At 42.1% G+C, this 27,206-nt stretch overlaps 1 protein-coding gene across 1 annotated transcript in view; it reads right to left on the reverse strand.

Annotated features, from left to right (window-relative positions):
- The window catches only part of COLGALT2 (collagen beta(1-O)galactosyltransferase 2), an 84,861-nt gene that overhangs the window by 13,746 nt on the left and 43,909 nt on the right, over window positions 1-27,206 (reverse strand). Inside the window, exons 3-8 of the mRNA XM_066597087.1 lie at window positions 26,404-26,521; window positions 25,126-25,260; window positions 20,349-20,553; window positions 14,488-14,607; window positions 9,290-9,366; window positions 4,309-4,415 (exon numbers count right to left, since the gene is read on the reverse strand). Coding sequence (XP_066453184.1) covers window positions 4,309-4,415; window positions 9,290-9,366; window positions 14,488-14,607; window positions 20,349-20,553; window positions 25,126-25,260; window positions 26,404-26,521 — 762 coding nt within the window. The remainder of the gene's footprint in view (window positions 1-4,308; window positions 4,416-9,289; window positions 9,367-14,487; window positions 14,608-20,348; window positions 20,554-25,125; window positions 25,261-26,403; window positions 26,522-27,206) is intronic.

Consider the following 27,206-nt stretch of genomic DNA (forward strand, 5'->3'; position numbering starts at 1 on the left):
GGTGGATTGGTTTCATGGTTTTGGTTGGAAGCTGTGGGTTGATCTCTAGTCTTCCTGTTCCTCTACTCTCTATCTTGGGTAGATAAAACATTACGGCTGGATAAGGAATCCCTTCCAGTTTTTACCCTGGATCTTTTGTCTGTATAGGACTGGGTTGTTCATAAACTGGGAATCTCTAGGACTCCAGGACCGCTCACCCCTTTATGTGATAATCCAACTTTTCTCCCAGATGTGGGTTTGCACCAGTTTCTGGTGTGGACATGTAGCCATAGATTTACATTATGTAACACCTTAACTGGTTTATTACATTTCCACCCTTGACAGCTCTCAGAGACTCTTGCCCTGGGAGTCCTATATTGTGTCTAGCGTACTCCCAACTACATCGATATGCCTATTATCATCACTTGCTGTCCCATTCACTTTAGTTTAATCTTTTTTATACAAGACCCCTACCCACTTCGAACTATATGTCAATTGTACAGGGCTTTACGATCAGTTGCAGACAGGACGTCCCCTTGGTTCCCATGAGTGCATGGGAAAGGGAGCATGGTTTTACTCAGAGCAATGGTCTAAAGAATTGTACTCATAAATTGCCTATGACATGTAGGTCACAAGAGAAGAACTATAAAATTATTTCTAGATGGTACTGTTGTCCATCAGATCTCCATAACATGATACCACATTGTCTCTGAGGAATGCTGACGATGTAATAGCGCTGTTGGATCTATGCTTCACATCTAGTGGTCATGTTCACAAATAAATTCTAGCAGTGCCATTACTGGCTCCCCCCCAGATTGCCTTATTATCCATGATAATCTCTGGTTTTATTAGGATAGATTTGCTGCAATACTTCCTCCCTGGTATGACAACAATCATTCCCAGACAGAGGCCCTACTCTCGAGGAATCGGTTCTAGAGATGGATTTCTCTGTCGCATGGAACTCTTGGTGACTGAGGATAAGGATGCAATAGATCTTTATTATAAGCCATGGCAGGTTTGGCTTTTTTTAAGGATTCTTTTGAGTTTGCTAATTTCATAAACGCTTAGGTTCGTACAGCTCTGTGATATCCAACTACATTGGGAAGCTATAGTGGTAGGGGATCCCTTTCTTCCTTCCTGTCTCATCCAACTCCTTCCAACCCCCTTCATTTCTCCTTGCCCTTTTTCTTTCTCCTTCCTCTCTTCTCTTCTTCTGCCTTTCTTCTTCTTTTTCTGTTTTCTTGTCTAAAGGTCACTCCTCTTCTTCCCTTCATTACTTTCCTTCGACATGTACTGCCCATAAGTATACCTTTTATCTCTTTACAGCTGGGACCTTATTTTGATAACCCATAAATCTGCTGCCTTTTTGGATATTATTAGTTTTTCCATTTTTTTTCTGTTCCCTTTAATCTTGCTAATTTGAAAACTAATAAAAAGAGATGGCATAAAACAAAAATACTGAATGGCGCCATTGATCACTCATCTGTGTTGTAACTACAGGGGCCAAGCAATGCGCTACTTGCACATGCTGCTTCCTGTTTTGGTTAACACAATATATCATGGAGTTCTCCTACTGATGAGAATGGAGACAGAGCTCTAGTAAATGTAGCTATACAATGATGAGGATAGGTCAGACCCTAGAGAGATAGTCAGTCAGGTATGGGAATATATGTGGCGCACTTCTATTCAAAAAATTTAAATTTTTTATTTCCATTATAGTTAAAGCATAAAGCACTGCCTTTACAAGATGCAACATTTTGGACAACAGTGGAGAGCAACTGCACATTGAGGCCGGCCTCACATAGGCGTATTTGCGCATGTTTTTGTGCATGTAAAATTTATGTATGCAATACGCAAAGATTAGTATAAATTGATTTCAATAGGTTTTTTCTCAGTTCCCGATTTTGCGCATAGATTTCTCAAGCATGCAAAAATGTTTTTTAAAAATCGGATCTGTGCTATTTTTCTGTTCATTTGTGCACAAAGGGCCCCTATAGAAGTCTAAGGGGATGTGCAGATGCATGCACAATGTGCAAAAGGATGCTCAATATGCTGTGCAATTCTGTGAAGAAAAAAAAAGGAACACATCTGGAACTCATTATGCTATACAGACATTTAAATAAGGGTGTGTTCGTCAGCCGTGCGCAAATGAACATGCCCTGCATGTGCAAAAACTACAGTAAAATTTAAAAAAAAGCCTTGCACATATGTATATATATATATATATATATATATATATATATATATATATATATATATACACACACACACACACACATACAGTACATGCATAAATCCTGGATCCCTGCCTTGACCGCTCACAGTGCACATTGAACTCCTGTATAAAATGTGTATATTGAGATCACTGTCATATATATATATATTGTAGGCAGTTAAAGGGTGAAGTTGTGGATGGAGTATATCTCCCTCACAGGCTCTTAGTCTGGACAGGGTGGAGATCCAGTCCATAACTTCACCTTGGTTTTCAACTCAGCTGTAGGCACTGACCCCGTTAATGGGGCATAAAAGACTGCAGCTCCCTAGGAGTCAGTGTCTGACAGCCTGAGGAGGAAACCCTCTGAGCACCCTGCATGGTGCAGCATTTCACCTGTTATATTGCATGGACTTTTGTGTTGCTGTTTTGTTGCCTGTCAAGCTGAGGAAGGCGCCACACCTCACTGCAAGGACCTGAGCACCCTGTGTGGTGCACTTGTTGTTTTGAGATGACTTCTCTATTTTGCTTTGCCTGGACTTTACCTTAAAATAAAACTGAAGCAAGTTTTATTCACTTTCTGGTCCAGTGTGTCTTTGCCGCCCCTACCCCTTGGAGGACTTTCTTACAATATATATATATATATATATATATACACACACACACACACATATCCTCTGAACAGTCATCTCTATATGTATATTTTATCCAGGGGTGCAGTGTCCTCTAAGGGTGGATCCAGCATAATACAACCACTGGCCTCACCCATAACATCTATATTTTTCAATATACAGTCTAGAGTCACATTATTATGACCATCTCCTACTTTCGATATACTATATTGGAGCAGCTCACCATGAAAATAAACCTGAGACGTGTCTTAAACAGTTCGGCAAACCCTACTGCATATGGGGCTCTAAACTGACAGATGGTCACTGCACAGATGCTGAAAAGGTGCATCAGAAGAAAAGGCTTCAATTGGCATGACAGTATTGGAATTGGACCACAGCTGATTGGCAAAAGGTCGCCTTCTTCGATGAGTTGCATTTTTTGCTTCATCAAACGAATGGACGCTGGCGTGTCAAGCAATAAACATCACAGAACAAACACCCTTCGGACCTTGCTGAAGGAACACAAACTGCTGGTGGCAGTGTTATAGTCTAGGGAATTCTTTTGTGGCATTCTCTTGGTCTGTAAATCCATGTGGAAGGCACTCTGAACCAAGTGGGTTAGGAACCCATCCTTGTAGATCACGTACACCCATAAATGCTGTTCCATGGGGCAGATGGGATTTTCCAGCAAGACAATATGACATGTCACATGGCTAGAAATGTTCAACAGTAGTGGGAAGGACACGACCAAGACTTCCAAGTACTCCCCTGGCCCCCTGATTCCCCAGACTTCAACCCAATTGAGCATCTGTGGGACCACCTCAATTGCTCTATGGATCCTCCCCCACGTTCCCTACATCAACTGTGGGATGCACTGCAGTCAGCATGGCTCTAGATACCAGCAGCTTACTTAGTCACTGCCAGCCTGTCTAGCTGGTGGTCATGATAATGTGACTCAACTCTATGTACCCATTATATCTATCCCCTCTCTCTCCATCCTATCCTCTGCAGACTGCCATATATCACATCACTGTATTCAGTTTCATTATGGTAGCAATATTCAGCAGCACTATGGAGGTATTGTTCAGTTGCGTATTAGCAGTCATGTTATGGTCGTCTTATTTAATCACTATATGGCAGCACTATCTAGGTATGGTATGTCAGTATTATCTAGTTATGGTAAGGAGGTATTATTCAATTACTGTATAACGGTGATTTGTCACTATATCGTTAATTATTTGGAGGTGCAGCTAATATATGTATACAGATTCTGGTACAGCAATACCTAGTGTAAATGTCACTATGAGCGGCATTTCCATTTATTAATCATGCCATCAATTATTATTTTTACAGCATCACAACTGAAGCCGTCCGTGGAATATATAGACAGCACATGGCCAGTAAGTACAGCCTCGTGCCTTTGGCCATATAGAGACATTTCATAACAAGAAAGATGTTCCGGCAATAAAGAAGAGAAACGCTACTAATTTGGTGTTATGGACTTACTTGCCATCCACAGCATCAAATATCTTCACCTGGATTTTCAGCTCATATAGACTACGCAGCATCCGGACGCGGCGATCCATACGACGCTTCAGATTGATCATATAAACCTGCCAGGAAAGCATTAATTTTGCATATATATTAAAATCTGTAGACTGCAAAAGATTCACATTTTTTGTTCAGAATATTAGAATGACAGTTTTTATAGATGCCTGCGGATTGCTTGCATCCTTTCTTGTATAGGACATTAATGTGTAGCGAGCATGCTCGGATAAGTCAGTTACTTGAGTAACTGCATTCTTGTCAGAGCGTGCTCGGGAGGGGGTGGCGTGGGGTAGCGGGGGGGGGGGGGGGGAGACAGAGAGAGATCTCTCTCACTCTTTCCCCCGCTATCCCCGCCACCCCCTTGAGCATGCTCGGACAAGAATGCAGTTACTCGAGAAGAGTGAGGCTCGCTCGAGTAACTGACTTATCCGAGTGCGCTCGCTCATCTCTAGTAGGGTCACTTTTTACAACTTTCCATGTAATCCAATTTCCTAATTTAAAGACTCCCATGTAATCCTTCCTATAAAACCAAGTATAGTCTGTAGCCTGAAAGTTTCGGGTGTGGAATAGGGTTACAGTGAAATCACTACAGCAATCCAATATGGCAAGTATTTTATGCACAATATATTAAAGTGTGTCTTTGGCTAAGAGGTGGCTTGCTATTAGAATATTACTGGATCCATTCCTGTAAATGATGTGACCAATCTAAAATACGGCAGGCTTTTTTGCTCGATTGCTAACAGAAATTTAAAGGAACAATCCAGGGAAAACTAATCAACTGTATCATGCCTAGTGCAGGGCCTAAATGGGAGTCGTTTCACTACTATTTTTGAAGTTCTCTGAATTGAGCCCTGTACTGAGCATAACAAATGTCTCCTGAAGCGTTCCTTTTACTGACCCTCCAGTTTCAGGGCCAAATTCTGTCCCAGGACTAGAGGGGAAGGGTACATTACCTGCAGTTTTTCTCTAATGCCCCACTAATCTGATGGGTTTGGGCTCCATTTTCAGCTCTCCAATATGGCTGCAGTAATTTTCTAATTACCTAATTTACACTGTGCCCTGCTCTCTTATTGGCCAGTGCTGATCACCCTGAGAAGATCTGGCCAATTACAGGGTAGGTATAGTCCATTGTTAGTCTAACAATACCAACGAACTGTGGGGATAAAGTAGTCTGAAGATTTCGTCAGTCTTGAATGGCCAAAAATAGTACCTGGAAGCGGTGGATTGGAGGGATGGCAGAGAAAAACAACTTCAGGTAACATACTGGGACCCAATTCTGTCCAAAACTAGGGGGTTGCTTTAATGCCCACAGAGCATACAGCCTATATTATTTCAGATGACTGCAGTTAACCCCAATATGCTACTTCTCCAAGTCACACTTAGATGAATCCCGGAAGCTGATATACAGGAAGTTCTTTCAAGTTGCTTTAGTTGTCCCTGTGCCTGTCTATCAAATTGAAGAAAAACTGTGATTGCTAACAGAAGCAGAACTTGTAGCTGTTGGCCCCAATTCCAAAGCTATAACAGACCCCCCTCCCCAAACTATAATTCTTCATTTATAGTGCAGGTGTTACCTTATGGGCCCCATAGGCCCCATAGGCTCCAGAGCCCAGTTGCAATTGCACCATCTACACCCACTAGAGTAAAGGCCCATTTACACGTAACAATAATTGCTCAAAATTTGTTTCAACAACCGAAAATGAGTGATAATTGTTACATGTAAATGTGGGGCATCGTGCACTTTTTGTTTGAACGATGATTTTAAGGTGAACTTAAAATCCATCATTTAGCCGCAGAGAGATAAAGTGTCTCTAAATAGACCGCATGCTGTGTTCTCCACGGGAGGTGGGAAATTACATTGTAACCTGGCAGTAACCCTGATGAGAAAAATGCAGTTGTGTGCACAGCTGGGCTTGTGACTAATCCCATGCTGGGCTCTACAAACAGCTCCTGGAGGCCCTTTTACATGCAAATGAAGGTGATAAATTGTTAATGGCAATTAACACTTTATGCAAATAGATAGCTAAAACTTTCAATCTTTCAATCATTTGAAAGATTATCTTTGAGTGTAAATGGGCTTTACGACTGGGCTCACATAACCGTACTTCGTATTGTCACTTTTTTGTACACAAATGCCTGCACGTGAACAGTGTAATTTACGCACACTGTCCTGCACTGGCTTCCTGGTTTATTTTATTTTTTACTTTTTTCTCATGTTTCCTAGCAACATGCATAAAAAAAAGCTGTACATGCGCGATGTAATTGCGTATTATAACTGTAATGTAACTAGCTGTAACTAGTTGCATATTATGAGGAACCCACCAGAACACTAATTTTACATTTTTCACTGGAGTTGGATTCTTCTCACAGGCAAACAAAATAGTATGAAAAACGTATCTGTACTATTAGCAAGTCCACAAGGTTGCCGAAGTCCTGGCCTTGAATGTCTGCGCCTTAGACAAATGATTAAACTGTTAATCTTTTGATCCCGAGGAAGAAAGCAGGCTTGAGTCTTAAATCTTCTAATATAGCTAGGAAACACCTGGGGACAATTAGTCAGAGACTGTAAACAGTAACTCTTCAATTAGTGGACTTGCATTCCTGCCCTGGAATCCCTGGAATGGTTCTATTATTTACTACCTCTAACTAATTTTACAAGTTAACCCCGAGGCTGCCCCTCCAGCTTCTCTGAGCTTGGAAATTTTAGACTCTGCCAAGTCCCTATGAAACCTACTCTTTTAAGATGTTAATTATTGTAACTTACAAAATGAGATCCTTAAAATAAATGCCTTTGAGGCAACTACAGCTGTATTTAACGGGGTTATCTGGGATTTCAAAGAATTAGCTGGATAGCAGGAAATGTGATGATGTGCCATACTTTCACAGCCAATCACTGGCCTCATTTATTACAGGGGACACAGTGAGTAGTATAATTCATTTCTGGGGCACGATGTGTGTTATAATGTATTACTGAAGGCACATGGTAGATTCTGGGGTCACAGTGTGTAATACTTCATATCAGGGTACAGTGTAGTATAATCTATTTCAGGGGCATAATGCGTAGAGTTACATAGTAACATAGTATTTTAGGCTGAAAAAAGACTTGCATGCATCCAGGTCAGCCTATTACCCTATTACCACCCCCATCCTAAAAGTTGATCCAGCAGAAGACAAAAAAACAGATTATTTCCCGACTCCAATCTGACAATCAGAATAACTACATGGACCAAAACCCTTCTGAATAAGTCAGTAGCTATAACATGTAACAATGTTACACTTAATGTTACACTCAACTCTGCATTTCACCTGACATTTCATTTTCCTCTGTGAATACATTGGCGAAAAAACTATTTAATAGATTTGCTTTCTCCTCATCGCCCTCTACAGTTTTTGCTACACAATTTTTTAAAGGGTCAACACTTTCAGTATTAATCTTTTTACTATTTATATAGTTAAAGAACAGTTTAGGGCTAGTTTGCATAGTTTGTTATGCAATAAGTTTCTCTGTTACCACCTTTGCTGCTTTTATCTGATTTTTACATCATTTATTTTCTCCTTAGAGGTTTTTAGTACTTCTTCACTGCCTTCTTGTTTTAGTAGTTTAAAAACTTTTTTTGTGGTTTATTGAGTCACATTGGTTTTTCCCTACTCCTAATCCTTTTATTCCTGTAAGGTATGTATTAATATCAGCAAGTATTTAAGATGTTTTGAAACTTTTCCCATTTACTGCCTGTACTTTTATTTTTGAGTCGGGAGGGTAGTTGTCTCTCCTTAAGGAGATCACCCAGAAGATATGTGGAGACACCTAGTAGGTGATTGGTTCGGGAGGAATATATTTTCCCGAGCAGCATGCATGGCCTTTTAAGTCTCCTCACTCACCTTCTAGATGTCTCCACAGCCCTTCTGGGTGCTCTCCTTGGGGAGAGATGATGCCCCTCCCGACCCACTCACTTACTATGTGTCTCCACACACCTTTTGGGTGCTCTCCCTAAGGAGAGATGGCATCCTTCCCAATTCTCAATAGCTAAGCCAGAAACCTACTGTACACTGATGAAGGGCAAACACCCCAAAACAGCTGTCTGTGTATGAATTCTGGCTTGGTTTCCTATTCCCAATCATTGTTTTAAAGACATGTTCAAAGAGTCATACATTGATTTGAAGGAATGCTGCTATCCAATAAGTGGAGCTGCAGAAGTATTGTTCCATCTTACTTATTTTCTTATTTTTGAGGAATTGTCCCAATCAATAAGGTTAGGGGCATCTCTCAGCTGTTTGAACTTTGTCTTCCTACAGTTTAGTATTTTTGTAACTCCCCGGTGAAACTCCCTGTGGAAATTTATTATATTATGGTCACTATTTCATAGGTACCCCCCAAACTGATAACACTGATTGGGGCATTTTTCCCCCCGAAATACCATGGTCAATAACAACCTCAAAATCTAAGCGATAAAAAGGGGGTTCCCTCTGACAGCCTATCGGCTCTCATTATGTAACAATGGAATCCGGGTCTGCTTTCTACAGTAGCCTATGAGACCCAGGCCGGGTCTCATAGGCTTCCTGTCAGTGTAAAACTGACAAGTACTTTATAATACATTGCAATACAGGAGTCCTTCGTGAGTGTGAATAGAATAATAAATACAAAAAATAAAAAAACTGCCTTTTCTCCATTACACATTGGTTTATCATGTTAAAAAAAAAGAAAAGAAGACACATAATTAGTATAATCACTTCTATAACAAGCTGTAAACAAGTTCTGCTCTGGATTTTCAGGTGGATACACTCTCAGATTTTGCCAATGGGCAAAAACGTCCGCGGCTGTACAAAATAGTTTTTTATTATTTTTTTTACCATATAAACAAGGCTTTAGAGTGGTAATTTGGTTTCCATTTCTGGTTATCAAAAAAGTGAACACAGTTTATAGCACATATGAATAACTCACCTCATCAAACCCCAACTTGTCTGGCTGTTTGGGCGGCACATGGACATACCTCGATGTTTCCAGTGGAGGTCGATCAACTAAAATGTATAACATTACATGCTTAGTTAAGAAAAAAAAAACATATACATTTATTGTATTCTATATTCAGAAATATCCATACCAATAATATTTCATTCTAATGTACCAGTATCACAAATACACATTTTAGAGGAACCAAAAATAAAGCAGGGCACTTAGTGAATGTAAAGTCTCTACAAATATAAAGTAAATCCATCAATAAGTGCTTTTTTTGTCTCGTTCACATTATAGACTGCTGTTACCTGCATACTTGTTCGGTACTGGTGCAATATGTCTCCACCAGCAGAATGGGTGGAGACATAAGTTGGGCGCCCTTATACGCCCACAACTGGTGATTGGCTGGGCAACATATTGAGGACTGTCTGTAGGCTGGTGCAGCCTTTAATGTGGAGGCCAGTGTACTCTGCTGTGAAAACGGGCTTTTTTGAGGCAGCATGCCGCTCATTGGCCGGCTCCTTCAGCTCTGCCTTGGTGACACCGGTGTGCTGACAACGGCCACACAAAACTATACAGCTGGAAGCTGCAGCTGTAGCACTCCCGCTGCAGAGCAGCACAATATAGGCCATCAGGCTGCTCAAGCAGTCCGGCTCTCTCCAGCAGAGGCTCCGCCACTCACTCTGTGGCCACTGTAAATCCTCGGCATCCAAATAGTACCAACCGGTTCCGCCAGTGTTGCTGGCGGCGCTCCTGCTGCTACTCTCACTTCTCCTCCAGGCACGGGACACTGACACTAACCAAGGCACACCGCAGGGAAGATGACGATGCTCTGTGCCCTCACTGCATCATCTCCTCCAGCCACGCGACACCGATCAAGGCCTCTGTGCCCTCACTGCATCATCTCCTCCACAGGACAGTGACGCAGATCAAGCCACACCATTGGAAAGCTCCGAATTCTCTGTGCCCTCACTGTTACCAGACGGGCACGGCAGCCCATCCGGAGCTTCGGGATGTTAACCAGGGCGTTACCTACCATTCTGTAAGTTTCCACCCTTATTTCCGGTGTTGACATATTGCACCAGTACTTGCTTGTTCTTCAGTCCAATTTGCAGAGCAGTTCCATGGTGCTGCTATCAGAAGGAGCAATTCTGAAAAAACTATAGGAATTTCCCTTCATCTTGTTTTCTAATACAGATGAATTAAAAGTTGAACCTATACTTTTAATTGAAAGGTTGACAGGAATCTGATATATTCAAGTTTTAATTCCCGGGCAACACCGGGTATCCCTGCTAGCTTAATAATCGCATATGTGGGGCAACAACGTCTGATCTCACGTGTCTGCCTGTTTGTGTAGGCATAGCTTATGATGTGCACCCCCTTCCCCTCAGCCTTGCCACACAGCACGGCGATGAGGTGTGCCTGCGCATTACCAAATAATCTATCTTGTTGTGTTCCATAGAGAACTTTATACATTTTTGTGATAAAACCTATGTCCTTTCTCTAGATGCAAGCTATCTCCCTGCCAAATTTAATCAAAACCGCTTCAGCGGTTTAGCAGTGAAAGGTAACAAATAGACAGACAGAGTTATTTTTGCATTTAGAATATTAGTATGGATTTCGGTTATTCCATCTGCTGCATAGTACCGTGAATCCTGCGTCATTACGCCTGCACCCACGCCCCAAATACAAAATACCATTTTCTTTATATTTACATGTTTTGGACAAAGGGTCAATGTTACGTTTTTTTTTAAAGAAACACATGCGCTGGTTATATAGCTCAGATGTTCCCAGGCGGCAGGGATGAAAATATCCAGAGGTTGACTGACAAATATTTACATATTCCTAAACTTGTATACTCTTCAAAGAATGACACCCATCAAGTCAAAGTTGAGTACAACCAGCACCCTAGATTACTAAAGTTATATTACAAGTTGGTGTGAGTCTCCCATGTATACTGGACAAAGATAGAGGAGACTCTGAATCTAGTCAGCACTATTTATCTTACTAATGAGAACTACTGATAAGGAGAAGTTCTCATGACCGCTGAGAAAGACATTTACATGTTCTAACAATTTCCGCTATTGGTTTCCTTGGCAATTGTGTAGTGAAGAGTCTGGTCACACAACAAGAACTATGCGGTTCTCGTTTGCCCAAGTGAACGAGCTGGTGATGTCATCCCCGAATTCGTTCACACTGGTGCAGCCTGTTTAGACAGGCAGATCATCGTTGAGAATCGTTCACTTCTCCTTCAGTGTTTCATATTCATTTGAAGAATTTTTGAAATGCTAATCATTCTGTCTAAACGCACCTTAACGAGGCAGCCCTCTTTCATTTTCTTATTTTCTTTCTCCTCTTTTATTTCTCCTGGTTACATTGCTACATGAGGGCTTGTTTTTTGCAGACTGAGTACCATTTAAAATATTATATAATGTGCTGTAAACGTTAAAAAATTTCTAATTGAGGAAAAATAGAATAATGGAGGTCAGGAAGTGTTGCCCTTACGATAGACACAGTTAAAATAATGTTATGTTTAGGGCCCTTTCACACGGCCGTAGGCATTTTTACGTGTGCCTGCTGGCGCCGTAAAAACATGTGTACGGATACACAAATCTAACATTTGTGTGCCCGCTCAGACAGCACGGGCTCCGGCAAATACACACCAAGCCCGCAATGCCGTTGAGCCTCCCCTCCCTCCCCGACTCACCTCCTCTCTCCTCCCATCCGGCTTTGTGCAGGGCGGGGCTAAGCTCCTGCCCCTTGACCACAGCCAGCAGTGGGAGAGGACTAAGCTTAGCTTCGACCCTTTCCATTGCAGACAGCCGGAGGGGAGGAGAGAGGAAGAGAGAAGAGGAAGGGAGTTTAGCAGTCACACTGCTAAACTCCCTCCCACCTCCCTTCTCCACCCCCTTTCATTGGCTCCCATAGGAGCCCATGCAGCGGCCGACATATTCCGCCCTGACTGCATCGGAGAAAAGAAGGGGGGGTGTTTAGCTGCACGATTTGCGCATGCAAAAAGTATAGTAAAACATGCACTTGTACATGCAAATACGCAATGCAAGTGCGCACATAAATGTGCTTACAACCGTGGGACAATGGCCTTAGAGTGCTTTCACACTTGCCCAGGGAATTCCGCTTTCGTGCTTCGTCCCGCGAGACTTTGAATGAAAGCGTCACCAACTTATCACAATTTTCACCTAACTCTACAGTGTAGATGTTGTCCTAAAACAGCACTAATAAATCTGCCTCACTTCCTCCAAAGATCTTCTGGTCAGGAAGTGTTTGCAGATCTAGTGACAGCTTACAAGTCCAACTTGTAGCAGCCATCCAAGGCAAGCAAAGAGAAGAGCACACAGGTAAAACTGGGGTCCGCAACCTATAAGAGACACTCACACAAGGGAGAGACCATGGCTCACGTCTGCGGCTCTCCTCCTCAGGTTATTTATACATTAGACGGTCTGTATTAAATGTCATGTGCCCTCTGCTGGTGAAAGGTGGCATTATATGAGAGACATTCACCAGCAGATGGCAGATAGCATACCATATAGACTAGCCTGTAGTGTCGGAGACCTTTTTGTCTGAATGGAAGGCACATTTCAGGTTTTATGTAATCGAGTATGCTGATTTCAAAAATCAAGACAAAAAATTCTCCGAAAACCGGAACACCTCCCTAAATGACCGGAAAAAAACGGAAAAATTCACTGCCACGTTTCGATACAAAAAAAGACTTTAACTATCCTTCTCCTAAAATAAAATAAATAATAAACAACATAAATAAACAAATATATAAAATATGAAAATTATTGATACAAATATAATTTTTAATGGGAGGGGGCGGAACTTCGCTCCAACCTCGTCTGGGCAGAAGCACCTTTTAAATGTCCCGCTGTTAAGCCCTCAGTCGCCGCAGGGATGAGGGAACTCCCGGAGGGCTCCAATAATTCCCGTGGGGAGTCCCCTCATCACTGAACACTGTGACAGCACTTGTCACAGTGTTTAGTGATGATGGGACTCCCCGCGGGGATGAAAGAATTCCCTGCCACAGCTGTGACAGCTGTGGCAGAGGACCACAATGCTATGCCATTGCTTTCAATGGGGCCGGCGCTGCTGCTGCCCCATTATAAGCAATGGGTGAAGGCAATCCCTGCAGGGATTTTCGGGGAAGGGCTTGAAATATAAGCCCTTCCTTGAAAATAACCTCTAGCTGCTGGAAAAAAAAAAACATCACCTAGCAGTACTGTCGGGGCTCTGGCGCATTTTCTCCCCAACTCCCTGGCACTCTTCTGAATCATTTCTTCTGGGTGGGGATTTAAAAATCCCCGCTTCCTGGAAGCTCTGCCTCTGATTGGTTGAACGCAGGGACCAATCCCAGCCATTCAATGGTTGGTCTGTGCCAACAGGACATGGTTTTATTGTACTGGGTGCATAGGAGCCTATGGACAGGTCAGAGGCACTGTATACTTTGGGGAATACTCCCTTGTATCTACAACATCCCCAAATATCAGAAGTAAATACTTGTCTGCCCCAAGTAATAGGAATTCTGGAGCATCTTATAACTATGTCTTGTACTGTTCCTTCCTTATTCTTCCAAGAAATTCATGAATGAATTGACAACTGGATGTGACCATTTCCCTTATCTCCACGCAGTCTGACATTGCTAGCGCTCATTGAGTCTGTGTAGAGATACAGTACATCCCCAAACAGTAACACACAGTTGTCAATTTATTCATAAATTTGTAACAGCATAATGCAGAGTTCTACAAAAAAATGCTCCAAAATTGTTATATTATGGGAAATACAATTATTTAGTAAAACACATGTCCAGAGGGCTAAGAGCTATGGACGGACACCTCTGGAGGGCTATTCTGACTGTTGAATGCATGTATTTTGGGCAGACAATTATTTTTGCAATAGCGATGTGTTAAAAAAGGTTATACCATTTGTATTCTGCAGCTTCTTCATACCACTATATATAGACACTGCAGTCTAATGTCCCTTTTACACGCAACCATTATCGCTCAGAAACAATAGCGGTCAGCCGAATGAGCATTTGGTGAAGAGCTATTTGAGGTATGCAGCCACCTATAGTCATAAGCTGTTTGTTTGCAATCATAGATTAGGACAGAGTGGTACAGGGTGGATACAGGCCGATCATATGAAGCAGCTAGTGTTAGAATGGTACGTACCCATTACTTCTGTAAGTACATGTGTGAAGCTCTCAATATCATCCTCCAGGGCTTGATGTGGTTTCAGCGGCAGAGGAAGGTAGCCGTAATGCTCCTTGTTACAAATATACATCTGAATTCCTGGAAAAGAGATACAAAGCATGCAGTAATCAGTGGGAGCACGAGACTAATGGCAAATTAATGATGTTTGTGAGAGCAAAAACTGCATTTAATGACATGAACATAGTGAATTACAGCTGCAGAAGCAATGTTCATAACCATTTTTTAAAGATAAAATCAGAAAAAAATAGCTTTTGGGGTGAGTTGAAGAAACTTTGCATTTATATCCAAAAGTGTATTTGGGGAACCCCACATGCAGAAGGGTTAGGAGAAAAGGCACCGAATCTGGTAAACAAAAAGCTTTAGGGGGGGACTCTTGAATTGTGGATTCCGCAATCACCCACCGCGCATACGGTAAGCGGTAATATTCGGGCATTGGAATGCATTGACGTTCGCTTGCGGATAGGAATTGCAGATTCCCCGAATGGAAGAAAAATGGCAGCATGCTCTATTTTACTTTAGATTCCACACGGATGGGCTCTATTGATCTCTATGGATGCAGATTTACTCACGAGTTGCTCGGAGACCAAATAACAAATGGTATAAAGAAAGCAGGAATTTGTGGGCAGACAATGCAAGACAGAGTCTGGGGAGTAACACAGCAATACAGCCTGCTGTCTGCAACCTCTGCTTGTTCTTCTGGACTCTTCCTCCTCCACAAGAATAAGTGAGTGTTTTTTAGTTTGTTTTTTTTAATGGTTTCTACTACTTCCGAAAAAAGTAGTATAAACCAGCCAAGCCTAGAAAGCAGCATCCCATTCTGAAGGCTCTTAGAGCAGCTCTTGCCACAACAGCACTAGGGAATGTTGCCTGCGTGATAGCAGGGTGTTTCCAGGGGGTTGGCCAACTCTCTTATGTCATTCCCTGCTTGTGATCTTTCCTCCATGCAGACGATTTATTGTCCTCAAATGTACATCCAAGTGTAAAACCCCACACATACGCAATTCATTTCCGCGATCCTTTGCAGGTCTTCCTCTGGGGATATCCACATGCTGAAGCTGCCCCCCTCGTGTGAGCCCGGCCTTATTTGGCAGATGAATCAGTAGTGCATTCACTTGAACTCGAAACAAAGTTTCAGAACGTTGCAACACACTTCTAAACATTCCAGCAGTGCTGACTTTGCTCTTCTGCACCACTGTCCAGTTAGCTGACCATTGCAGGACCAAGCACAGTTATAGACCTATTGCAGAATATAAAGCTTTTCTTATATGCACAGCCACCTAATTATGCTGTATGCCTCTTTCATTAGATCTCTCAGCTACTGTCCTCTTGTGGTTCCATGGACACTGAACAGATGCAGAGTGTTTGGACTGGCATGAGCTATGACAGAGAAGAAGGGTGGGTAAGTTATTGACATGAGTCAGTCAGACAACTCTCCACAAATAGGTTACTAACAAGGAGGAAACGGAGGAAGAATTTATACCTTCATGACCCGGTGTCAAAACTAGGACGAAAGCTGAATAGCTGACCACTAGACCTGGACTGAATTCAGGTAAGTACACTATATTTCTTCAGACAATTGCTTTAAACCCCTTTACAGAGATCTGGACTCCGCTGCTGGGAACCATCAGGTTGCTACCCTAAAAGTGGTCTCCGTTAACAACAGTGCCATGTTAAGATCATGTGCCATGAAGCTTTATACTATACTATCCTTCAGTTTCAATGAGCAGTGGGCTACGCAAATAGCGTAGGCGTTTACCGTGCAAGACAAAAAAATGCTATATTTTAATTAATCAGACTTTTATGGATGCAGCTATAACAGTTATGTTAATTTTTTTCTGCACATCCTGGGAAAAGTTTTTTTTTACTTTTAATTTTTCAATTTGGGGGTAGTTATAGCTAGGACACTGTTAATTCTGAAGTTGAGTATTTGGTTGCACCGTGCCACAAAGCTGGTACAGTGATAGGGGCAGATTTGTCAGTAACAGAAAGAATTAAAGGTAGCAGTAGGATGAAAAGTTTTTGTGTTGGCTGGTAGAAGTCACCATGGTGCTCTGGACTGGATAGAAAAGACAGGAAAAGTGAACAACTCATCAGAATAGACATAATCTGTGATCACTGGATATAATGGTGCTGTAACCAGTTATACAGTCTGCAGAGCTGGTATCTACTACTATGGGATCACTGTATGGTGGTAATATTAGTTATTATACAGTGTTTTTTATATAATAACAGGAAGGAAGGAATATTCAGACGCTATGTAGCGGTCATGGCATGGCAGTATTATTTGGGCCTTGTGCAGTGATGTACTGGTAATATTGGTATTTCTATAGTGGGTTTTATTTAATTACAGTATAGCAATATGAATTAGTTGCTACGGAGTAGTAGTGATTATGGTGTGACAGTATTAATTTGGCTTTGTAGAGTGCTAACATCGGTCTTTGTATATATAGTGTGCTTTGTTCAATAACAGTACATAGATAATTCAGTACTGTATAGCGGGAATATTTGCTTCTGGTATAGTGGCAACAATATTATATAGTAACTATACAGGTATATCATTTTTTTTTTTTGGAGGGGGGGGGGGAAATGCAACCTATACCTTAAGTCTTTTGCCCCTGATCTTTTCAGACCCCAGCAATGCCCCTGGTAATAGAGGAGTAGTACTACTAATATTACACATTCATAGACTTTAAATGATTAAATCCAGCAAGAATACTCAGCACAAAAAAACATTATGTCATGATTTTACCCACAAAAACAAGAAGCAGCAGGAGCAGTGGAAACCACAAGGTGGCAGTGTAACCCGTACTTAGGAAACAAACAAGCATAGTCAAAGACTCTGAACATCAAACATACTGGAAAAGTAAAGCCGGGCTCACATGAGCGTGTGGTAATGCAGTGTTTTACCGCGGAGTGGACTCGCGTATCACCGTGTATGACAGCAATTTTTGCGCAGGCTTCCTGGTTTCTTTTCTCTTTAAATTTGCCGCTCTGTCATTTCGCAGCGTTGCTAATAAACTCTGTACGTACACAATGTAATTGCGTATATACAGCTTTTTGTAAGCATCCATAGAGAACAATATGGCTCTCTCGTGCGTAATATGCGGTAAAATAGAACATGCTGCGTGCTTTTTTTTACTCGCATTTTATGAGCAATGAAAAAGCGCCAGCATCAGTGCAACAGCGAAAATTAATTCTTTGAATTGCAGCGATTTAATGTGTATTACACCCACATACATCGCCTGAGTAATATGCAATTCAAATACGCTCGTGTGAGCCTGCCCTAAGAGGAGATTGACCTGTGGGGCACCAATTTAGAGCTAAATAGTTATATACAGTCCGGATATCCTTCCAGTAGCGATATGGGAAAGTAGTAGACTGGCGGGCTCCTCCACACTGAGCTGTCACCTGCGATCAGAGGCGTGTATGCGTACAGCTACCCATGACCTTCCTGCACACGTTCAGCTTAGAACACTGTATTACAGAAGGCATGTAGCTAAAAGCTGCAGAAAAAGTTATGTCTGGTACATATAGAAGAGTGACTCTGGGTTAGAGTCTGTATTAGGCCGCCTGCAGACAGCCGGGTCGGATCCCGCTGTGTTATCTAATGGAGTCCTATGGCAGAGGGCACGGGCAGAAATTCTGCGGGAAATCCCGCTGTGGAATTCCCGCCCGTGTGCAGGGGGCCTTAGGCTAATTTCACATAAGAGAAACTTGGAACAATATTGCACTTGGGAACATGCGATTTACCTGCGGATGAACAATGTTTTTCTTTAAAAGCGCCTCCCATCACTTCAGGTAAAGTAGTCATCCTCCGATGTAGCTACAGGATAGGCATGTTTCAAGGGAATGCCCAATGATAAGATATGCTGCGAAATAGTTCATATATATGACCCCATTCAAAAGAATGGGGTTCTTACTCGTGTGAGATTTGTGCGTCTTGCAACGCACAAATCTCGCATGGTTTTCTCAACTGTGTGAACGTAGCCTTAGGCCTCATGTCCACTGGGTAAATGGAATTGCGGATTTCCGCCGCGGAATCTGCAGTGGATTTTGCCCATAGGGAATCATTGCCATCCGTCCATTAAATTGATTTTTGCACCCACGGATGGCATTTTAAAAGAATTGCGTTATTCATGCGCGGGAGAAAAAACGCGGCATGCTCCATTTGCCGCGGAATCCGCGCGGATCGGCAACATTGCTATCACATTGATAGCAATGTGATAGCAATGTGTGCGGATATCTGCATGTAAAAAAAATGCCATTTAAAGCAAATCCGCGCAGAATCCGCGGCAGATTTTGCGCGGATTGTATTTTTTGAGTGGACATGAGGCCTTAGGCCTTAGTCACACGGGCGTTTTTTGCCGCGATTTGCGGATCACATGACGGATGCGCATCCGCAAATCGCGTGACTGGGGCCGAAAAATCGCCCGCAAAAACTGCTCCCAGCCGCGTTTCAATAGAAACGGGTCGGAGCTGTCCAGCGCATTGAATTCAATGGAGCCGGCAATACAGCTGGCTCCATTGAAAGCAATGCGCTGCGGGCGAGTGTGGGATGAATTGTCGGGAAGGGCTTAAATATATAAGCCCTTCCCTGCAATTCATCCAGAAATGTGTAAAAATAAAAAATATATATATATACTCACCTTGTCCCGGCAGACGGAGTTCAGCGCTGCCGGCCGGCAGTGGGTGTGAGTAAGAGCTGCCCCTGATTGGCTCAGCGCTGAGCCAATCAGGGGCAGGTCTGAATCACACCCCCTTCACACCCACTGCAGGCCGGCCGCGCTGAACTCCGTCTGCCGGGACAAGGTGAGTATATATATTTTTTTTATTTTTACACATTTCTGGATGAATTGCAGGGAAGGGCTTATATATTTAAGCCCTTCCCGACAATTCATCCCGCGATCGCCGGCAGCCCATTGCTTTCAATGGAGCCGGCTGTATTGCCGGCTCCATTGAATTCAATGGGCAAACATCGTTCTTCTCTGCCACAGCTGTTACAGCTGTGGCAGAGAAGAATGATTTGTCTAGTATATGCTCTCAATGGGGTCGGCGCTGCTGCCGCCGGCCCCATTGAGCGCATATAGAGAAGAGAACGCCTGTCTGACTAAGGCCTTAGGGTTTTAACAGACGAACGCGCATATTTTTTTTTTACCCGCGTAAAACTCACGCCCGCAATGGGTTCGTTCTCATGAGCGTGTTTCTCGAGCACAGATCCTGTATTTTACACAGCAACTGCGGACAACACAGGAAAAAAAAGTCAGATGGCCCTTATCAGACTTTAAATAGCCATTCCATTCCACGCAAAGGGAGTATCACGCTCATGTGAACTGGTGAGCGCGAAAATTACAGTAATATGCACAAACAACCATGCAACAGCCTGTTTATTGCAATCCCCAAACCTTGCTCATGCGCAAATACTCTCCATTGCAGCGAGTATATTTGCACATACGTATGTCTGATAAAGCCCTTAGGGTAAGTCCAGCGGATTTGCAAATCTGCAATGAAATCTGCTCTGAAGGGAGCGAAATTTGTGGTGATAATGCGCAGCAGAAATTGTCCTGCACCGCAAGTCAAACTCCATGCGGGAAAATTCCACATCACGTGGATGAGATTTGTTCATATCTCAGTCACATACCTGATACATTTCTGTCTTGTGTGCATGTGTCCTCATGATGTGAGACAGTTATGAGCATGCTCAGATCAGTCAAGCTTGTATATGTACTGCCATAGGAATGGGGCGCAGGGTTTAAGTTCCTGCCAAACAACTTGTTCATCCTCCCCCTTCTTGTGAGATGGTAAGATCTCTACATACATACCGGCATTTCTGCAGGAGAATGCAAATACAATGATGTCATCAAAGCTCCATGTGAAGTCTTCATGTGGAGGGTAGAACTGTAGATTCACGGAGGCTTCTTTTCGAAGATCAATAAGCATTGTTGAATGAATCATTGGGACGGCAAAACAGCCCTGTCTCTTCCATTCTCTTAGGAGAATATAGTCCGGAGTCCTTTTATAATAACCCTGGAGATTCAAAAAGATTGGATTTAGGATTAAGAAACTAAAGGATTAGAAAGTGACTGAAAATATAACATTGGTGTCTTTTTTTTTTTTTTCTGCACTACTGAGAGCTTCACGCTCCATTCGATGAGCTCCCACTTGGCAAACCCTGCCCATCCATATATTATGCGGTCAGCTATTCATCAGACAGTTGACACCCCATTCCCAATTTTTGTATGAGAGCATTCATCTGTCAGTGCCAATTTTGAAGTGTGCAGATTTTGATGTGGATTTTAATGCACCCGTTTCTGCTATATGTGAAGGAACCCTTTCAGGTTTTTTTTATTTTGAAGTGATAATAGTGCATAGCGATGGTACTACAACATGTCTCTTAAGTAACGAAACGTCCATATCAAATGAAAAGTAGTTTGGTTATTCAATTTTAGACATAAGCTGTGGGTCAAAGAGGAACTCCAGTGGACCAAGTCACCAACATGGTGGCCATCTTGAATGTTGCCCTCTTGGATTCAGCTTTAACTTTTCAAATATGAAGGTAGGTGTGTGGCATATCAATGTGATAGAGAATTTCACCAGTAAAACAATGGTGTGATTCATATTAACATATTTATTTATCATCTCAAAATTTTTCTTCTTTGCAGGTGATGGTGTTATTCTAAGCAGAATGTCTTGAGATCATCTTCATGTCCAATGAATGAAGCACACAGTCTATGCAGAAGATTTTGACCAATGCCTTCCAATACCCCTAGTGCAGTGGCCAAATAGTTGCTGGCCAGAATTTGCAGAATTGGTAACACAGCAACTTCAGTTAAACCCTCATTTCTCAATTAACTGCTGATTAAGCGAATTTCAGCAAATTGAAGCAAATTTCTTTGTGAATGGGGAGGTTAATAAATAGACTCACCAATACTGTTTGAACACAAACACTCACTGGACTGATCCATCTAGCACAGTTGCCTCACCTAAAGTTATGGTATGGTGTGGAGTATGAGGTACCAAAATTATGGGACCCTTCGTCATTAACAGAATATTAAGAGCAGACCGATATGCAATATTGCTAGATGAAGACATGTTTCCTTCGTTGTTGTCAAAGGATGGCAGATTTACTGATTCCTTCCAAGAAGATTGCACCCCACCTCATTATGGACTTGTTGGCACAGACTGTCTTGATGTACTGTTTCCCCAAAAACTCAAAGGGATTCAACTGAGAAGCCACCACATTGGATTTCTATTTGTATAGTCATGTCAAGGCACTTGTATATGCTGTGAAGATACGAAATTTTATTGATCTTAAAGACAGAATTGTTGAAACTTGTGCTTGGATTCAGAAAGAGATTTTGGTGAAACGTCATCAGGAATGGGGCAAAGGATAGCTTTAGCACTTGTACATGGTATATTGAACACATCCTGTAGACCATATTGTCAATTTTTTGGTTTCACATAAAATCACTGTTTTAACGTGAGAACGAATAAAGTTACATTACCATGAAGTACACCATTGTTTGTTTTTTGTGAAATTCCTTACCCGTTTAATGTATTCTACACCTACCCTTCTATGTGAAAATTGAATCCAAGATGGCAGCATACAAGATGACCACCACGTTGGTGACATGGCCTATCACTTTCGCCTTCCCATATAACTTGGGTCTAAAACTGAGTCACCATTTTCAAAACTATTTTAATCTCATGTAGATGTTTCCTTACGTTTTGAGATACTCTGCACAAGAAAAATGATACTGATGAGTCTTTGGACTTTCCTATTTTACCTATTTTTAGACTAATAATACCTTGTCACATCAAAGTTTATGTGTCTGACCTACATTTCATACTTGTATCCTGTTTTTTTTTCAGATCTGAAGTGACTATGGTCTCCAAACGTTGAGGCAAGCTTTCAAAAAGAATGCCATTTATATAAGACAATGCAGCTTCTCACAAGGCGGGCATATGCCCCAGAAATTGGCAGATTTTCACTTTGAAGCTCCGAAGCACTCAGAAAACTCAGCCGATCTGACAGTTTCTGGTTTCCTTTCAATTCCTTTCAAAAGCTTGTCTCAACGTTTGGAGGCTATGTTCACTCCAAATTATTAAATAACCAGGCCACAACTATGAAATTTAGGTCAGACACATAAAAAAACAAAAAAACTTTTATGTGATAAAAGTTGTATTAGTCTAAAAGTAGTTGAAATAGAAAAAGCCAAAGACTTATCACCAACCCCTAACATACATGCAGTCATCTTAGGCTATACGGGTGGCACAAGATAACATGACATATTCAACTTCTCATAGATAATGATAAAGGCAAAAATCAGATCTTGCTTAATTCTTCAACCTTCATAGAAGACAAGGAACTTATTGTTTAAGTACCAAGATCCCCTAAAGTTAGTTCTAAACCAAGTTCTAAATTCACAATATAGCATCATCGAGGGACTACACAAGTGCATGTATGTTAGAGCAGACGTTTGCCTACTTCACCTATGTACTCTGTTTTTTGACACAACTCTACTGATTCCACACAAAGCTACAGTTTATAGTGTTGGGTACATTTGACTTTTATTGGCTGCATAGACTGAAAATTCCAAGAACACTGACAAATATCCATGCCACGATTGACCCATAGTTTCCAAAGACATTTAACTGCCGCGCCTAACTATTTACATGTTTGATGCAGTCTTCATTAATCCAGGTTGTCACACAGAGACAAGCTTTTTAATTTTATGAACTAATTTTCCAAAAATATTACATTGTATGGCCAAGAAAATTACATCCTACAAACTATGAAGGAGAGACCTATAAAACATTATACAGTGATGGAGTCCGAAGCTATATACACAATGGAGGAAATGTTAACAGGTTTTAAAAAAGCTAACATTTCAAATAATAACTTGGGATTCAACTACACAAGAAAAACCCTACACGTATCACCTTTGAGCACTATGTTTGCAGCAAATTCAAGGAAAGCTCTCTGCATATATGCCTATATGGCGATTTATGATATTTCCATCTGAAGTCTACACCAAGAAATCCTCTCGATGTTCACTTCCAACAAGAGGCTTAAAAAGGTTTTCCAAAATAAAACCTTTTTTAAATTGGGTCTCCCCAGTGTAAAAGTAATACACCAGCTCATACTCACCTCTTCCCGCTCCCACTCCTTCCCCACCGGCGGCTCCACGTCTCTCATCAGATGTAATGTTTACAGTCTACAACAGATTGTTTACGGGACATCACAGGCTGCTGCAGCCAATGACAGAGCTCAGTGCTCAATCACTGAGCTGTCATTGGCTGCAGCAACCTATTTACAGGATGTCATGGGTTGATGCAGACTGTAAAGAACATGTCATATCAGAACCGTGGAGCCACCAGCAGGGGATGCACATGGGGAACCAAATTTTGATGTGAACAAAACCTAAGAAGAGTCACACTGTCACATAACTAGTCTGCGGGTGCATCAAAATGTAAGTTCTAGAGATGAGCGAGCACCAAAATGCTCGGGTGCTTGTTATTCAAGCCTAGCTTTTTGCAATGCTCGAGAGCTCTATTCGAGTAACAAACCCCATTGAAGTCAATGGGAGACTCGAGCATTTTTCAATGGACCCACTGAGTGTCGAGCATTTTTCAATTCTCTCACTCCTGAAATTTGATCGAGCATCAGAGCACCACCTGTATGCTAATGCTCGACCGAGCATGCTCGCTCATCTTTAATAAGTTCCTGTTTGCTAAATTGCGTAAACAGAATTGGATTCAAAAGTATGAAGCTTCAATATTTCCATTCAGCAGGGACATTACTAGGGTCTTAATCGATATGGGGCACAAGCCACAAGGTATATGTACTGAATCCTCCCAACCCCCTTCATGCCATAAACACATTTTAAATGCTACGACTGCATGCAGTGGCTAAACTGCACACTTTCCCCAGATGGGTAATACTTTTCGAATTAAAGGGAACTTGTCAATTTCTGAACCGTATGCAACATGAACCCAGGACAGGAATGTACTGTGTGCCAAAGTATCTCTCATTCTGAAATGCCATGGCATTACAAAACAAAGATGCTTTAAAATTGAATTCCGAGTCACAGAGGCAGCACCGCGCCAGCCTACAGCATCTAGAGTGCCAGCTGTCTCCCTACGGGCCAATGATCAGTAGTCAGCTGATCACATCAATTATGCAGACATTAACACCATTTGTTTGCAGTACTGCTCCCTGGCCAATTGTACATGGGCAGAAAGTAGTTCCTTACTAACCCCACAGGGCAGTTGGATCAATAGAACACCATTCATTGCTACATTAATTATGGGTTCACACATACAGTCGCATTTTAGGAAAAACGTTTTTCGTGGTGCTTTTCCTGGAATTTTGGCTTGTGTTTTTTTTCCTTAAAAAATGCTACAACCAGATATTAGCTATAAGGCAATATATATGAAACTACAGAAAGTGAAATTTTTTTCTGCTGTTTTTCTCACTTTGTGTTTTTCTTTTAAGTCCAGGCCGCTTCTACTCTTGACATGGACATGCGGAGGTGTATACTGCACTGAACACAAAGAGAAATGCTGACCATATGAATTTCCATATGTAATACTTACCTGTGGCGTCATACCGCACCAGAAATTTGAGTAAAGTGTCCGAGACTCTAGCATAGGGGCCACAATGGTTTTGTTTTCTTCTATCAGACGATTTAAAGTCTGTGGGTTCGTCAGAAAGTTGTCTACATCGATGAACTGGATTAAGAGAATATATAAAGACACATTATATTTCTGACAATGAAACACTGATATGGGGAGAGTTATGGGATCTACAACAACCGCACAGTAACGGCTTACAAATTAATTGGACCTTGTAATGAAGGTTTCACGGTATTTTGTTTTTTACATTTTCATACTGTATGGGTCTAAGCAGGTCGAGGAATACAATTAGCCATTGGCTGTAACTATATTGGGCTACATTTTCAATATAAACCACTGATCATTATAAAAAAAGAGAATTCATGTACCACTAATAAAGATCCTCTATGAAAATACCAATTCTACGACTATTCACACATGGCAAGCCCTGACATACAAAGGATGCCCTTTCTACGGGCAGAAGAAATGCCTGAACCGTGACGATTATGTAAGCCCTCTGGTACATGAGCTTCTTTGTATGACGTCTGATACATGAGACTGAATATCTTCTGAAACATTTATAAACTTCACTATGGTGCCTCCGTGTCACACAAGAGTGGGGGAAACTCTGTCCCGTCTACAAAACAATTACAGAATATTAAGACTAAGGGCTCATGCCCACGGACAGAGCGGGATACGCCTGCGGATATACGCTGCAGAAGTACCGTGACGATCGCGAAAAAAAACGTTTTTCCGCAGTCTCCATTAATACTATATTACTGGAGACCTCCGCTGCGGAAAAACGCAGTGAAATAAAACATGCCATAATTTTTTTCCTTCAGTGGAAATCTGTGGCAGAATCACGCATGCGAGCACTAAAAGGCAGTTATTCCGCCATGCGGAATGCAGCAGAAATCCATCCGTGGGCAATCGCCCTAAGGCCTCCTGCAGATGGGCGGAAATTCCGCAGCGGGATTTCCCGCGGAATTTCCGCCCTTGGAAGCTGCCATAGGCAGACGGCTGCGGTTTGGCCACGCGAAATCTCGCGCGGCAAACAAACCGCAGCACGTTTTATTTCTGTGCAGGGCTACGGGGTGCGGGTGAGTAGGCGCTGCTCTCTGCAGGCGCTCGGGTCGGGTCCCGCGGCAAGAATTCTCGCTGCCGGATCCGACCCGGCCGTCTGCAGGCGGCCTAAAGAGAGTTTGCATTTGATCCAATGACAGCAGGCTTATGAGACTGGAAAGTTTATATTCCACTTACAAAGATAAAATCCGACCATTTTTCCCTTGCAGTGCGCAGTGCTGCCTGGCGAAGCTTCATCACGTGGGCATATCTGGATGCCGGCCAGTGTTTAGGTCCAAATTCATCAGTGTAAGATCTGAAAACAGAGATAATGATGTATAAAATCTGCCATGTACTTTCTAACTGACCATAATTTCCTTTGTCCCAGTTAAATCATTGCAACAGCAACATTTGGCATAAGTTAAAGAATTAAGGAGTCTTCTAAAACATGTTAAAATGTGGCAGGGAGCACATTAGGTCTTCAGGTGAACACAGTAAGTGTACATAGAGTGTTTAGGCAGCAGAGATGCAGTCCTAAGCTCTCGCTCATGACCTGAAGGTTGTGGGTTCAATCCCCGCTTGGTTCAGGTAGCCGGCTCATTCTTCCGAGGTCGGTAAAATGAGTTGATATGGGGGGGGGGGGGGGGGGGGGGGGTAAAAGATGACCTATGATAAATATGGGCCAATATTTTCTCCATTAGGTCTTCAGGTGAACACAGTCTATTCTTAACGGTTATCACTTCAAGCTAGACTAAAGCTTACTGTAGTGTTCTTTTGTACCTAGGCTCTGTACATGTACCCTAATATGTGACGTATCTCGATGGGGCTTTCCATTGTTCTTATTATTTGGCCAACTCTTACCACTGCTAAACCAGATCTAATGGTCCTTTTATACAGGCCAAGTTATTAGCTTGATGTAGCGAGCACCAATTGACACGAATCAGTTGGTGGTCATTTCATTTTCTATCACACAGGCCAAAATCGGCTTATCAGGACAAAAG

The sequence above is a fragment of the Eleutherodactylus coqui genome, chromosome 3 (assembly GCF_035609145.1).
Source record: "Eleutherodactylus coqui strain aEleCoq1 chromosome 3, aEleCoq1.hap1, whole genome shotgun sequence".
Lineage (NCBI taxonomy): Eukaryota > Metazoa > Chordata > Amphibia > Anura > Eleutherodactylidae > Eleutherodactylus > Eleutherodactylus coqui.